At 34.5% G+C, this 13,017-nt stretch overlaps 1 protein-coding gene across 1 annotated transcript; it reads right to left on the bottom strand.

Annotated features, from left to right (window-relative positions):
• Nucleotides 1-2,892: 2,892 nt before the first annotated feature.
• LOC146140722 (cytochrome P450 2U1-like) lies at nt 2,893-12,428 on the bottom strand. The gene is made up of 11 exons (XM_083392027.1): nt 11,900-12,428; nt 11,482-11,647; nt 10,765-10,874; nt 10,303-10,365; nt 8,983-9,123; nt 8,076-8,156; nt 7,740-7,875; nt 6,894-7,009; nt 6,224-6,406; nt 4,113-4,254; nt 2,893-3,879 (listed from the first exon to the last, which is right to left on the bottom strand). Exons 1-11 carry the CDS (start codon nt 12,080-12,082, stop codon nt 3,692-3,694), a joined length of 1,509 nt encoding a protein of 502 aa, XP_083248153.1. The 5' UTR covers nt 12,083-12,428; the 3' UTR covers nt 2,893-3,691.
• Nucleotides 12,429-13,017: the final 589 nt, after the last annotated feature.

Genomic DNA, 13,017 nt, shown 5'->3' with positions numbered 1-13,017 from the left:
CATGATAGTCACCAAATGCACGGAAAGCTTTTGTGATAAAAATATATCAACTTTGTCTGAATCGTTCTGCCTATAACGCGAGCGCTTTATTCGCAATTTAAATGTCTGTTGACTCAAAAGAACAATTTCCCTTGCTGCTACACGCATTGTACCTCGAAAGGTTTACCGGACAAAACTGTTGTGTTACCATGTTCGATTATAACTGCATAAAAAAAAAACACTTTCAAATCGTAAATTGTACCACGGAAGAATAATTCGTTTTTGATTAACAATTTACAAGCCTTTTTTTTATAACATTCGCACTGTATTACAATCGAGTAGGGAAAACGTGTGATACAACACAAGGGTGGGCCAAAAGTAGGCTTACAGTTATTCCACAGCGTTGGCTTGGAAGAAGAGGAAGCATTGAATGGCCATCACGCTCACCTGACCTGACACCAATGGATTTCTTTTTTGGGGGTGTTGTAAAGAACAAGGTGTATGAAAAGAACCCCAAAACAATAAATTTACTTTTAGACCCAAACCCTACTTTTTTTAACTGTAAGCCTACTTTTGGCCCACTATATTGTGTCTGCCCGCGGAGTATTCGAAAGTTTGTTTTTTATACCACTTGTATAGAGAAAAAATGCGCAAAATAATACGAGAAACACCAATGCAAATATTTGACTGTAAAAGAAATCAAAATGCAACAGTTTCATAAATATGAAAGAAAACTATTGTTATGTTTGCGAAAACGTATTTACAATTTGACTACAGAGGACATTGTTGAAAATACCCATTTTTTGCCAATTTATACTAGGTAAGCGAAATATAGAAAACAGTAATAAGATAAGTAAGTATTTTTGAAACGTTTTCTGTATGTATGTATGTTTGTAATCATATACATTTTAAAAACTTAAAGTTCTGCCAATTAAATATAGAAAGTACATTATTTTTTCGCTTTTGCCGATACTACAGCATCTTTGCTATGTGATAAAGTATGGCATTTATAGTAAGAATCTATTTAAACTTTAACACGCTTAATGCACCGTAAGAAATTTGCCTATTTAAACTTTAATACAATTAATGCACCGTAAGAAATTTCCCTATTTAAACTTTAATACAATTAATGCACCGTAAGAAATTTGCCTATTTAATCTTTAACACGATTAATGCACCGTATGCTTTAAATTTTTTTTAATTGTATAAGGGTGGCAATTTTTAATTGTGTAAGGGTGGCAATTTTGCCAAAATCATATAAATAAACTTTAAACCTCTTAGAATTTATTCAGGAAACAGACTTATTAAGGTTATTTGTTTTCTGACGTCACATTAGACGTAAATTGGTTGCGACATTCCAGAAATTATCTAACAATTTTTAGTACGTTGCCTTTTCTGATTTCTTTAGATCTGACATAAATTTGCTGTAGTCGACAATAGAAAATCGGAATCGCTACTGGTACAAAATAATGGTTATGAAAAGGGCGATTATTTTTTGACATGTCAAAAAAGTCAATATTTGTCAAAATTATTTCAAGTCAAAATCGATTAAAAACGCACATAAATCGTTCACAAAATTGAAAAAACTCTAGTCAGCTTTGTAAACTATTGTTCAGTTAAAATATTAGCAAGAAAATTCAGTTTTGATTTATATTTACTGACATTTTAACTGTATTGTGTTTTCATTAGAGCAGTATACGGTATACGCGAGCTTGCATAATAGTTTATCGCATTAGGCTCATCTAAAACTTCGTTTTTTGCATTATAGTTGTTTATCTCTGATTTGGGCAAATGTTTCGAACAGTGTTTGCTGTTTTTAAAAAAATAATCGCCCTAGTTGTGACACGTTTTCAACACCAGTATTATTTAACATGGTTACATACAAATATTACCTTTACCAGCTTATGCTCAACTAAATATTTTGTTTAAATTTAGTACAGCGATCAAAGCAAAACAACACACTTTTTAGACAAACTCTTTTGCCCAATTCACGGGAATCTACTGATGCACCTTTGAAAAGTAAAGCTACATCAGCCAAACCCATGATTTTATCTCTGGTTTTGGCTGATATGTAGCTTTACTCTGTGTAGTGCAAAACTGAATTGCCGCAGAGATTAGACCACTTCGTCATCATGCAATTTCTATAACTACCATATGCTGAATTGAACCACGTAAGGTAGATTTCCGCTGGACCGATACAACCCTCCAGCTGCACCAGGTTGAACTAATCTAACTGTAATCTATTCAAGCAATGATTTATGGCAAACTTTCATTCATAGTTATACCATATGGTTATAGGCCACATAAAGACTGACACTGGCACATAACAAAACAAGTTGCACCGAAACACGACCAGTTCGGTTAAATTCCTTTAGAATCGTATATTTGGATGTAATAGAAGCACAATCTATTGCAAATAACCACATGGCACATAGGTCACATAGGGCAGTTGCGTAGGCGACCTTGTTCAGCCTTTGACTTGGTTTGACCCGCATTTGAAATTTCGATGGCAAACATCTTTACTTAAAAGATAGACCTGTTACATACTGTAATAACTTCAGTAAATGCGTTTAGAAAATGCTGCACGACTAAGGGCGATTTATATTGTCCTAGAAGCAAATAGCAGGTAATCGTGTGGGTATTACGACTATTAATAAAAAGATGTTTGATGTTATACCATTACACGCCCGACATATAAAAGTTTCAAAATTGGATCAAGCTTTCTAAAGCTTTTTGATAGCGTGTGTCGCGTCCACGGATTGTCTGCACATTATGTAAATACACCTAATGACCTAATGCTGCCTACTTATCATCTGATAATTTCGCTACAAATTCCATTCAGAAAAATATAACTTGTGCCTCATGTGCTGCACTGGAATAACGATATTCATTTTAACTTGAAAAACAGCGAACAAATTTTCGTAATAACATACAATTCAGGCATGTGAAACATGAGTTTGAAGCGCAACACGTGCTTTTAAAAAACAATTTTTTCACCAGCAGACATCAGATACGCTCTGCACGAGTATGTGTGAATCGTTTTTTTTATATAGTTCATTAGGTGAAAAAATATTTTCGCATTTACAGTAGGTGAAACCGAACCGGACTTACGGCGACAATTTACAAAGGCTGCGTTGTCTTTTTAATCGTTCACGAAGCGGAAAAACGATTTGCACTACGCGAACTGAAGTTGTATTGAAATAATGTGAAGTCACTTTGTCCTTCGGGTCATTTCGTTCAAAACATTATAATAATTTGGGAAGAATCGAAACAAAGTGTGGCGTTGCATTCTTATAAATAGTTTACCGATGGACAGGCGCCAACATAACTTAATTCTTTTTTTTTTTTTAAAAACACCCGAATAATAATATAACAAATACCGCAAAATTTGTAGCATAAAACAAAGCTAAATACATTTGAGAACATACATAGATATACTAAATATTATTGCGAATGTTATAATATACTAATAGAAAAATTTAGAACATGATAATAGAAATACATGTATAGAGTAAAAAATAAGATCTTGCTGTCTTTACTTTAAATATTCATTTTGCAGTTTGCGGTGTGTCGAGCAGGTGTTGAAAAAAATATTTAGACGATTAATGCAATAAAAGTCAAACGTTTATTTTTGAGCGAAATCAGTTCTTGCATTATACGCTTTACTTTTTACTGGAGTTAAGCGAAACGATACACTTGTTTTTAAACTTGTTTACTTTCTCTCAACCAGCTTCAGATTGCTGCTTTGTGGAGGGGTCGCTATGATTCCACTTTCTAGTAGATCTTCATACTGATATTCCCCGGGCACTGCTGGCATTACTTCAAAATTTTGCAAAATGCAAACAAGAAACATAAAGAATTCCATTTCTCCAAGTTGTTTTCCGATACAAAGCCGTTGACCTAGCAAATGCATTATTCAGCAAAAATCAGCGATGTCACTTGATAGTAATCATCGAAAACAGTTTTTAATCGCAGTAAAGTTTACTCTAGGGCAATCTTTCAAGTAAGAATATGAACCAAATTATTGGTTGTTCATTAGAAGAATAAAACCATACTGCAAGTGCGATAGACACGTAGGCTAATTATTATCTACAAAAAACGAATTTACTTAATACTACAACAGGAATCCTTACCCACGCCGAATGGAATAATGTGATTGCTCTTAATGAACTTTCCATTTTCATCCAGATGTCGGTCGACGTTAAATTCAAGTGGGTCTTTCCAAAGTCTGGTGTCGTTGTGAACACTGTAGATATTTGCAAGAACCGTTGTTCCCTGGGACGCAAATAGAGGTCGTTTATATGACATACAATATTACTTAAAAAAAAGCAGAAAAATCTATAAAACCACAATATTAGGACCAACGATATTATAAAGCCAAATACGCAATATTATTCACTACAGAATAAGATAGAAATCGACTGAATATAAAACCTAAATCTTCCGGAATACGTTCTAAATTCATCGGAACAAGGCCTGAATGGCCAAAATTAATCCTGAATGTGTAGGTAGAGAGTATGGGATATTCGGTGGCCATGGGTCTGGCGTCGACCGTTTTGGTGTCGACTTTTGGACGCCCTAGTTTGCCCGGCGCCGTTATGAGTGGGGTTATAAAATGGGTTAGTGTTGAAATTATTAGGGGAGTTAACGATGCACTTAGACGTGGGGTTTGGGGTTAGGTGAAGTGTTGTTTAGGCCTGATTCTGAACAAGGTCTTATTCCGACTTGCTTAGAACGTATTCCGATTTAGACGGTACTGCGACTATTAGGTATTAGTCGTATTTTGGTCTTATTCCGAACTGTGTTTTATTCCGACGTTGATGTTATTCTAATCTTAGTCTTATGGCGGGAGACCGTCTATATATTAACATCAATTAACATTGCCACACACAAACAATTGTGAATAAATTTAGTAAGGCGAGAAATGGCTTGAATATATAAAATTATGGCGTAAATTTAAACGAGATAAACCGAAAAGACATTTCAGGTGTAACTAAACCTTATTTCCAGCCGTATACGACAATCCCGACGGTTAATTGTTTTAAGTAGGCTATATGCAATTGTACATGTTTAATATAAATAGCATATTTATACAAATACATAAATTGACAAAGCTACTTAGAAGCAATTTATACAGTGATTTTCATCATGTATACCTGCTGCAGGGATTTAAGCAATAAGACCGAAATTAAAACAACATTAAGGCGAGAATGAAATACAGTAAGGTATAAGATCTAAATAAGAATAATACCTATTAGTCAAATTCGGGTATAATTTGGAATAACACCTTAATCCGTCAGAATTACTCATTAACAGACAACTTCTGATATCACCGATTATTCAATTTCAATAACTACCATAGCAGAATGGAACCGCGCTATAGGTAGATTTCCGCTAAATGGAACCACGCTAGTTAGATTTCCGCTAAATGTAACCACGCTAGTTAGATTTCCGCTAAATGGAACCACGCTAGGTAGAACACCGATACAGCTAGAACAGACCTAGGCAAACTACGGCCCACGGGCCTTATCCGGCCCGCCAAGCAAAACAGTCCAGCCCGCGGCTTATTTTCCATGAAACTTTTGGGGTAAAAATAATCCTTAACATTTTTTTTTTGATTTTGGAATCTTTATTAAATTAGTTACTCTTGTAGGTCATGTAAACCTATTCCTACTCTTACCAGCTTGCTAAAACAAGGATATTTTAAAGATTCTTTTAAAATAAATTACACTTTGTAATGTGTGTGTTTGAGATCCCCTTAAAAAAACGGCCCGCTAAGACATTTTCTGTTTCTCATGCGGCTCGCCGTCAAAAATAATTTCCCACCCCTGAGTTACAATAAGGTAGGACGAACCTTTTCCATCCCTAATTTCATCACTAACCTTACCCCTGACCTCAAACAGAGGCCAACATTACGGTTCCGACAAACAGAGGCAAATGCAACGGGGCCGTTCAAGTTTGGCAACCAAACCGACGTCCCCGATCGTCCCACACCCTCTACCTACGGCTTTAGTGGTTTGGTTAGGTTATTTAGGTGCTGCCTTTTTCCGACGATTTTAAGGTTTATTGCGTAGTAGATATATTACTGCGTATTGGCTTTATTATGTGGTTGGTCTTAATACTATGATATTATAGATAACATCGATTTGGATGGCGTTGCTTTATTAGTCTTAGTATATATGTTCCCTGCTAAAGATTTTGGGAGATTTTTTAGGGGTTTTTTTTCTAAAAAAGGCAAACAGACCTTTGGGATATCGTAGCCGCACAGCCGTGTATCTTTGGTGGTCATTCGAGCCAGGCCAAAGGCAAGCGGAGTTCTGTATCGGTGAGCTTCCAGCATCACTGCTGATAAGTAATGCATTTCGGCTTTATGTCGCATCGTTGGAATACCATCTTTTCCTATTACTTCCTCAATCTCTGCAAAAACCTGAATTAAATTATGAGATTTAGTTTACTGCATAATTACTGAGTGCGTTGTCAAGTCCATTTGTACGCAACTATACTACTGTCATACCATCAAACAACATTTTAGAATTTAGATGAATATAAGCAATATCAGAAATTGCGTGTTGAACAGAAAGCTAATCGTTGTCCTTGGAAACGGTAAAACTAATATATTTCTAAGAAATATGAGCAATATTAAAGATTGCATTTTGATTATGAAGTTAACTGGAGATAAAAAAATATACAAATGTTATTTATATAAATACTGTAAATGTAACGTCTAGGATATGTAACGTAAGTCTTCTTTCTAAATAGAATATACGTATCGAAAACATCTTGATTTTGCTTATACAGAAGAGCAGAAAATGGCGGTAGTGTGTAGAAAATAATCTACACCTTCCTTTCCCGAGAAAGTTTTGCTTAACAAAGCTAAGAAGTAAAGCATTAATTAGTTATTTGACCAGCATTACCCTCTTTTGTACAGCAGGACGATTAGCGAGCAGTAACAAGCACCAGGATATACTGCTGCTGATTGTTTCCATCCCGCCAACGAACAGATCTCTCACGACATATTTGCATGTTTTGGCTGGTAAATATGTACAGTTATTTTCACAATCACTTAATTTAAGTTATGTCTCAGTAAAGTCAATGTCAAAGCAAATCAAGTCAAGTCATTTGCCTTAAAATAAAAATAATAAATTGCTATATTTACAACAAAATGTGACATAAAATTAAAAGCAAAAGTCCCATACTATGTATTGACAGTGTTGTAATGACTTGAGTCAATGACTTTACTTAAGTCACTGTTTTCAAATGACTTGACTTGACTTAAGTCATTTGGAAAAAAAGACTTGACTTGACTTACGTCTTTCGGACAACTGGCTTGGGTTAAAATGAGCATTTTTTTTATATAATTTTGTTTTATAAATGTCTTCATTATTCTACAGAAAACAATTTATATGTTGCGTTTTTTGTTATATTTTAGTTGTTTTCTTGCTCTTAATCAAGCTAATTTACCAACTTTAGTAGTTTAACGTTTTCTTTTTATGACAAGGACTCGACTTGAGATTGACTTGGTATAATTATGACTTGACTGGGACTTGACTTGTGATTTATTAAAAAAGACTTGACTTGGACTTAAGTTATTTTACAAATGACTTGACTTGGACTTAAATTAGTAAACGAAAGACCGGGAATTTGGTTATTTTGAAAAACATTGTTCACAACACTGTGTATTAAAAGCTACTTCCAGGGGTATAGGCTAAATAGCAAGGTAACATAATAGTTTTTCAAAACTGTTACAAGAATGTAATTACCTGAAAATGCTCCTACATTTTGTTCCGCATTTCTTTTGGTTACTTCAATAAGATATTCATCAACGAAGTCGCGTGGATTGCTGGGGTCTAGCTCCTTAATATGGGTTTGAATAAATCCGTGAATAGTCTCGTGCAACTGAAACAAAACAAATGGTTCAAGATTCGAAGTAGCGTACACTCGATTGGACGTAATGGAATGTAAATGTGTAAAACGTCGCATGCGACATCTTATTTTTTAAGCCTACATTCAAAATAATTTAATTTATTGATTGATAAACTAACTACTAGATTGCCAATTACCACAATAATCGTAATACGATATTTAATAATTCATACCAAACCAAAAAGATTTTTCATCTTTAAAAGCTGAGGTCGAAATGGTGGAACAAGATAACACCATGGAAGAAGAATGCATGCCTGGAATATACAAAAATCATGAATTTTTTTTTTTCTTTAAATTTCACGACAGTTATTACCTTATTTTTATGATTAAACTTACTTTAATAAAATTTAACACCAAAATAATATAAATGTTTTTCAAGCATACCCCTAAATAGTCTACATAATATATTTATTGTATGTTCAACAATTTAAACGATTATATCAAACGTATCGACGGGAAACTAATTAGTACTTTCTGGCCTACATGCCTTTTGTTTTGGAATGGCATATAAATTGGAGCTTTTTGTGTTAAGTGGTTTAAAACTAAACTTAGTCCTATAAGCGAAAGTCAATTACAGGCGAGCAGTATTGCAATGACTTAATACTTGTCAATTGTTTCAAAGGACTTGATTTGACTTAAGTCATTCGGGCAAAATGAGTTCACTTGACTTAAGCCTTTTGGACAATTGGCTTGAGTTGAAATGCAGAACTTTCTTCAAGTATTTTTTTATAAGCCATTAAATAAATTTGTTACACATAAAACAATTTGCTTGCTATGTGTTAGGACGTGCCTTGATGTTTACAAAAAAAAAAAAAAATAGGACGTGCCTTGATGTTTACTTGCTCTTACATAGATTGAGACTTGGCTTGTGCAACTGATGACCTGGACTGGGACTTCACTTTTTAATTATTCAAAAAGACTTTACATGAACTTAAGTTATTTTACAAATTTTAAAGACATAATAGTAACAAATGCGGCCGCTATATACTGAAGAAACACGTCTTTAATGTTAATTTAACATTTCAACTAAAAGCAATCGATGTTACTATAATATTGCATATAGGAATTTAGCAACGATACCTGCAGCGAAAAACTGGTTTCAGAAAATCTTTTTGTGAGGTTGTGAGCGTATTGCATGAAACTTTTGTCGTCATCGTAACTAAACCTTGAACCGAAGGTGATTTTGCAAAGCACGTTCGCAACAGCGTCAATAATGTAATCCTTTGGAAAATATAATAACGTCAAATATATAGGGCGGGCAAGAAATTTTTTAGTCAGAAAATAATTAGTCTTGAAAACACCTGTTGTTGTCAAGCGAACTCGTGCGTAAATTTGCAGTTGTGCGAAAAAGTCAGTTTATTGACTGGAAAAACTTTAGATTTCAAAAGTGGCGTATTAGGCAGAATAAAAAGATTGGCATCAATATTCTACTTTTTCAATATTCTACTTTAAACATCCCTACTGACTAGTCAAAGCAGGTATCACATAAATGTGTTACAAAACGTTACAAAAAAGGTTTACAGTAAAAAAAAAACACAAAATTAAGTTAACTGACAGTTTGCTACAAGAGTTTTGTCTGTAGTTAAGTTCCTAATCACTTGTGTAGTGCATTGATTGCATCGCAATGCAAATTACACAACTACTTGTCAAGGGCGGATCCAATGGGGAGAATGTGGCTAATAGCTAATAGCCACATTATTTTATCAGAGTTTTTGAATTACATCCAACAACATTTTAACTGTATAATATCTTCATTAAGAGGAATATACGGTTTACACGAGCCGAAGAATTTATTAAGATAGTAGTGCATATCTAAAATTAGAATAACATTAACGTCCGAAATAAACAAATACTTAATAGTCAACATCTTAAATTAGTCTTATAAACGCGTCGCAATAATACCTAAATGTCCAGAATAAGGCCTATACCACATTTTGCCGAAACCCAAACCCAACCCTAACTTTATCACTAATTCTTCCAATCATTTTAACCCTAACCCAATTTCTAACCCCACCCGTTTCCCGCATTTAATCCTAATCTATAGGAAAATCAATCCGGTAAGTAATACGTTATTACTTACTTGAGCTCACCCTATACTTAAAAAATACTGACATCCTACCGCACTTTATTTATAGTTTGCATGTTTGATCAGCACTGGTAAGGGTTTTTAGCACATGCCTTTTGCAATTGTTTCGATGCTTTTAGTATACAGCAACTGATTTTGCGCTACTTATAAATGGTAAACATATGCAACGAAATTTGTATTATTATCAAATTAAAGTGACATGCGACAACATTTTTAGTCGAATTTTCCACCCCCCCTAAAAATCAGTGTTACACACCCCTGGGAAAGATTAGAAAAAATTGCACCACGAAAATAATAAAACCAACTGTAATTACCGAGCTTTGTTTGTAATCACCCTCACAACTTCGTAAAGCTTCACAGAGAAAACGAGCTTCATCCTGCAACACAAAGTGTGTGACATTGTACCGCAAAAAATAAAGTATACGACACAAATTTTTAAATGTATGGTTATTTAATATAGGCTACATAAGAAACTGCAAATCATTAAAATCTATTTTCGTTAAATTACAGTAAAACCTTGAAAAGCGTTAAAATAAAATTTAAATGAATACGACAAAAATACAAGTACAACGGACCTATATATAAAGGATTTCATTGTTACTGAAAAACGTGAGGATGTTACTATATAGATTAACTTTTATTTTCATATTTAGTACTGTTTATTTTCTGTACCATTAAAAAGCAGATCACTAAAAATGAAGAGTTTTTTGTTTGGTATATCACTTTGAATCAGTTACATTTCTTTGTATGATTTAATATAAGGTCGGTCAACTCACTAAGATCGGGCCTTCAAGAGTTGCTTTGCCAACACCGTACTTGCGAAGGGATTGCATCACGAACTTTTTCTGCTCTTTCCAATCGTCGTTGACATCGTTCATTGCGATCGCTGCGATATCGACATAAGTATAGAATAAAAGTGTAGAACCTCGCGTAACATCACACATTCAGTTCAAGCTAAATTCCGTATTGCCTTACCCGGCAGCACCAACACCCTACACAGTTAAACCCAGAGGCGTAGCTAAGGGGTTGGGGTACATATGTCCCCGGGCGCCAAGGTACAGGGCGCCAAAATGAGGCTGCTTCTTCTTTAAATAGCAAGTTCTATTAAAATTGTAATTGTTTTTGTCGTATAAAGTAAAGTAGGCCTATATTATGTTAGTGTAGTGGAAAATGTGATTAAACATGAGGAAGGGGCGCTACTTTTATAGTTTGCCGCCGTGGACAATTTACTCTGGCTACGCCTTTGGTTAAACCCTAAGTTAACTATAGTATAGACTCGTTTTAAAGGCGTTGGCTTTTCAATATAAAAAATGTAAGTTTGAATCTTTGTCTCGCCCGTAATCAGATAGACTGGATGGCCAATCTCTGTAATGCGAGTCCAACAAAATATTAACAACAATAATATATATAATTTAGCTATAGACCTACTTCGTTACGTCACTTGCTTCATAATGTCATAATGAAAAATAGTGTAAAGGGTTAATCACTCTTACCGTGTTTTCCCCAAATTACGTCATGTAAGTAGGCCCAAGGCCGTGCAGAATAAGAGTCGCCTTGCCTGCCAAAAGCTTCGCTCAAAACTTCGTACGAGCTGAGAACCAGCACGTGATGAGTTCCGAAGTCAACCCCCATAACGTCGCCATATTTCCGGGCGTATTCCTAAAAGTATATTTCTGTGAAAATGTCCTAATGTGGAGAATAAAGTGGTTCACAATACCGTTCTTAACTTCGGCATGGGCATATCATTTTAACGCTGTCTTACAACTGATAAAAATAGTAACATGAAATATTTTCAGCTATAGGCCAGTCACAATCGTAACAAAAATGCGGAAATATTTTTGACAAACTCTTTGCTAATGCTAATCTCTTATAAGTTTTTATCTGTATTTCATTGTAAGTTAATTATCTCACGTTTATCTTTTTGTCAGGTCTTTTTCCGAGAAAGGGAGCCACTCCAACCAATGGAAATCCATTCGGTCCAGGTGGAAAATTTTTCGGTCTTCGACGGTTGTAAAGGATGAAGGCCACTAAAATCCCCAAGGCTCCAACAAGCACGGCAGTTTGATAATCAGCAAACAACGCACCCAACTCCATTCCAAGTCGATGGCAGTAAGTTGGTTGCACAATAAGTATTTAGCAATTAAAAATTCCTATATCCCTACTCGGTAATACAATACATTTGCGAAATACACGTTTTTTATAGCTGCCACTGTAATCTATCTTCCTACAATTTTACTTGCCATTATTTCGCTTTCTAAATATAGCCTTGTTTGTTTCTGACCTGAAACGATCAAAGTAGAGTTTATTCCACGATTGTCCATGGGATTTATGCTACATATTTTGCAACGGATTTTTTTAGCTCTGACAAAAATTTCTATGACGCACAGCAGGTAGTTAGAACAATGCCTTTATAAATTATAGTCACTAATTTGAGTGTTAGGTACGTGACTCAACAGAAACCGATGCCTAAATAAATCATTTAGAAACCGATGCCTAATTAAATAAGACCTAAATGTTTTAGGAATGTTAATGTTTCAGGGGTTGGTTTATGGGGTTGTCGTCAGACAAATAGGACGGGGTGTAATAAATAAGGTTGAAAATAAGCCGTAAAACAATGTACCTTAAAGCCGATACATCAATAAACACACACTGCTGTGACCTGTGACGTCTTTCAAATGAATTGACGGAAGTCCGATGTTTTAAAACGTAATGCCTAATTAATCAGACTTAATATGTTAAAATCTCGTGATCAATATTAATCAACAATAAAGAGTTACCAGCTGTTAATAAAAGCAAATAATTTGGTAAAATAAAAAAGCCAAAAACCGCATAATTTTTCCGTATTCTTTCTATTTTGTGCCCTCACTAAATAATTATTTAAATTAGCCACATTCTTTAATTCGTGGTAAATTTGTGTTACGTCGTTCAGGTAAAAAACAATTTTACTACTTTTTAGTCGAGTCTTTAGTTTTGAATAAATGCTGTTAACGTTAGGCTAACAGTGATAACATTGCCAAAAGAGAATAAAA

The sequence above is a fragment of the Ascidiella aspersa genome, chromosome 6 (assembly GCF_963924565.1).
Source record: "Ascidiella aspersa chromosome 6, kaAscAspe10.2, whole genome shotgun sequence".
Lineage (NCBI taxonomy): Eukaryota > Metazoa > Chordata > Ascidiacea > Phlebobranchia > Ascidiidae > Ascidiella > Ascidiella aspersa.
Note: the sequence above shows the minus strand (reverse complement) of the source record. Positions and strands in the feature narration are given on the sequence as shown.

Excerpts from the sequence above, each read along its gene's own strand:
- LOC146140722 (XM_083392027.1), bottom strand. The coding sequence starts at position 12,082 with ATGGAGTTGGGTGCGTTGTTTGCTGATTATCAAACTGCCGTGCTTGTT. Across the intron at positions 9,124-10,302 it reads GTGATTACAAACAAAGCTCG|GATTACATTATTGACGCTGT; the intron begins GTAATTACAGTT and ends TATTTTCCAAAG. Across the intron at positions 6,407-6,893 it reads GTCCTGCTGTACAAAAGAGG|GTTTTTGCAGAGATTGAGGA; the intron begins GTAATGCTGGTC and ends AATTTAATTCAG.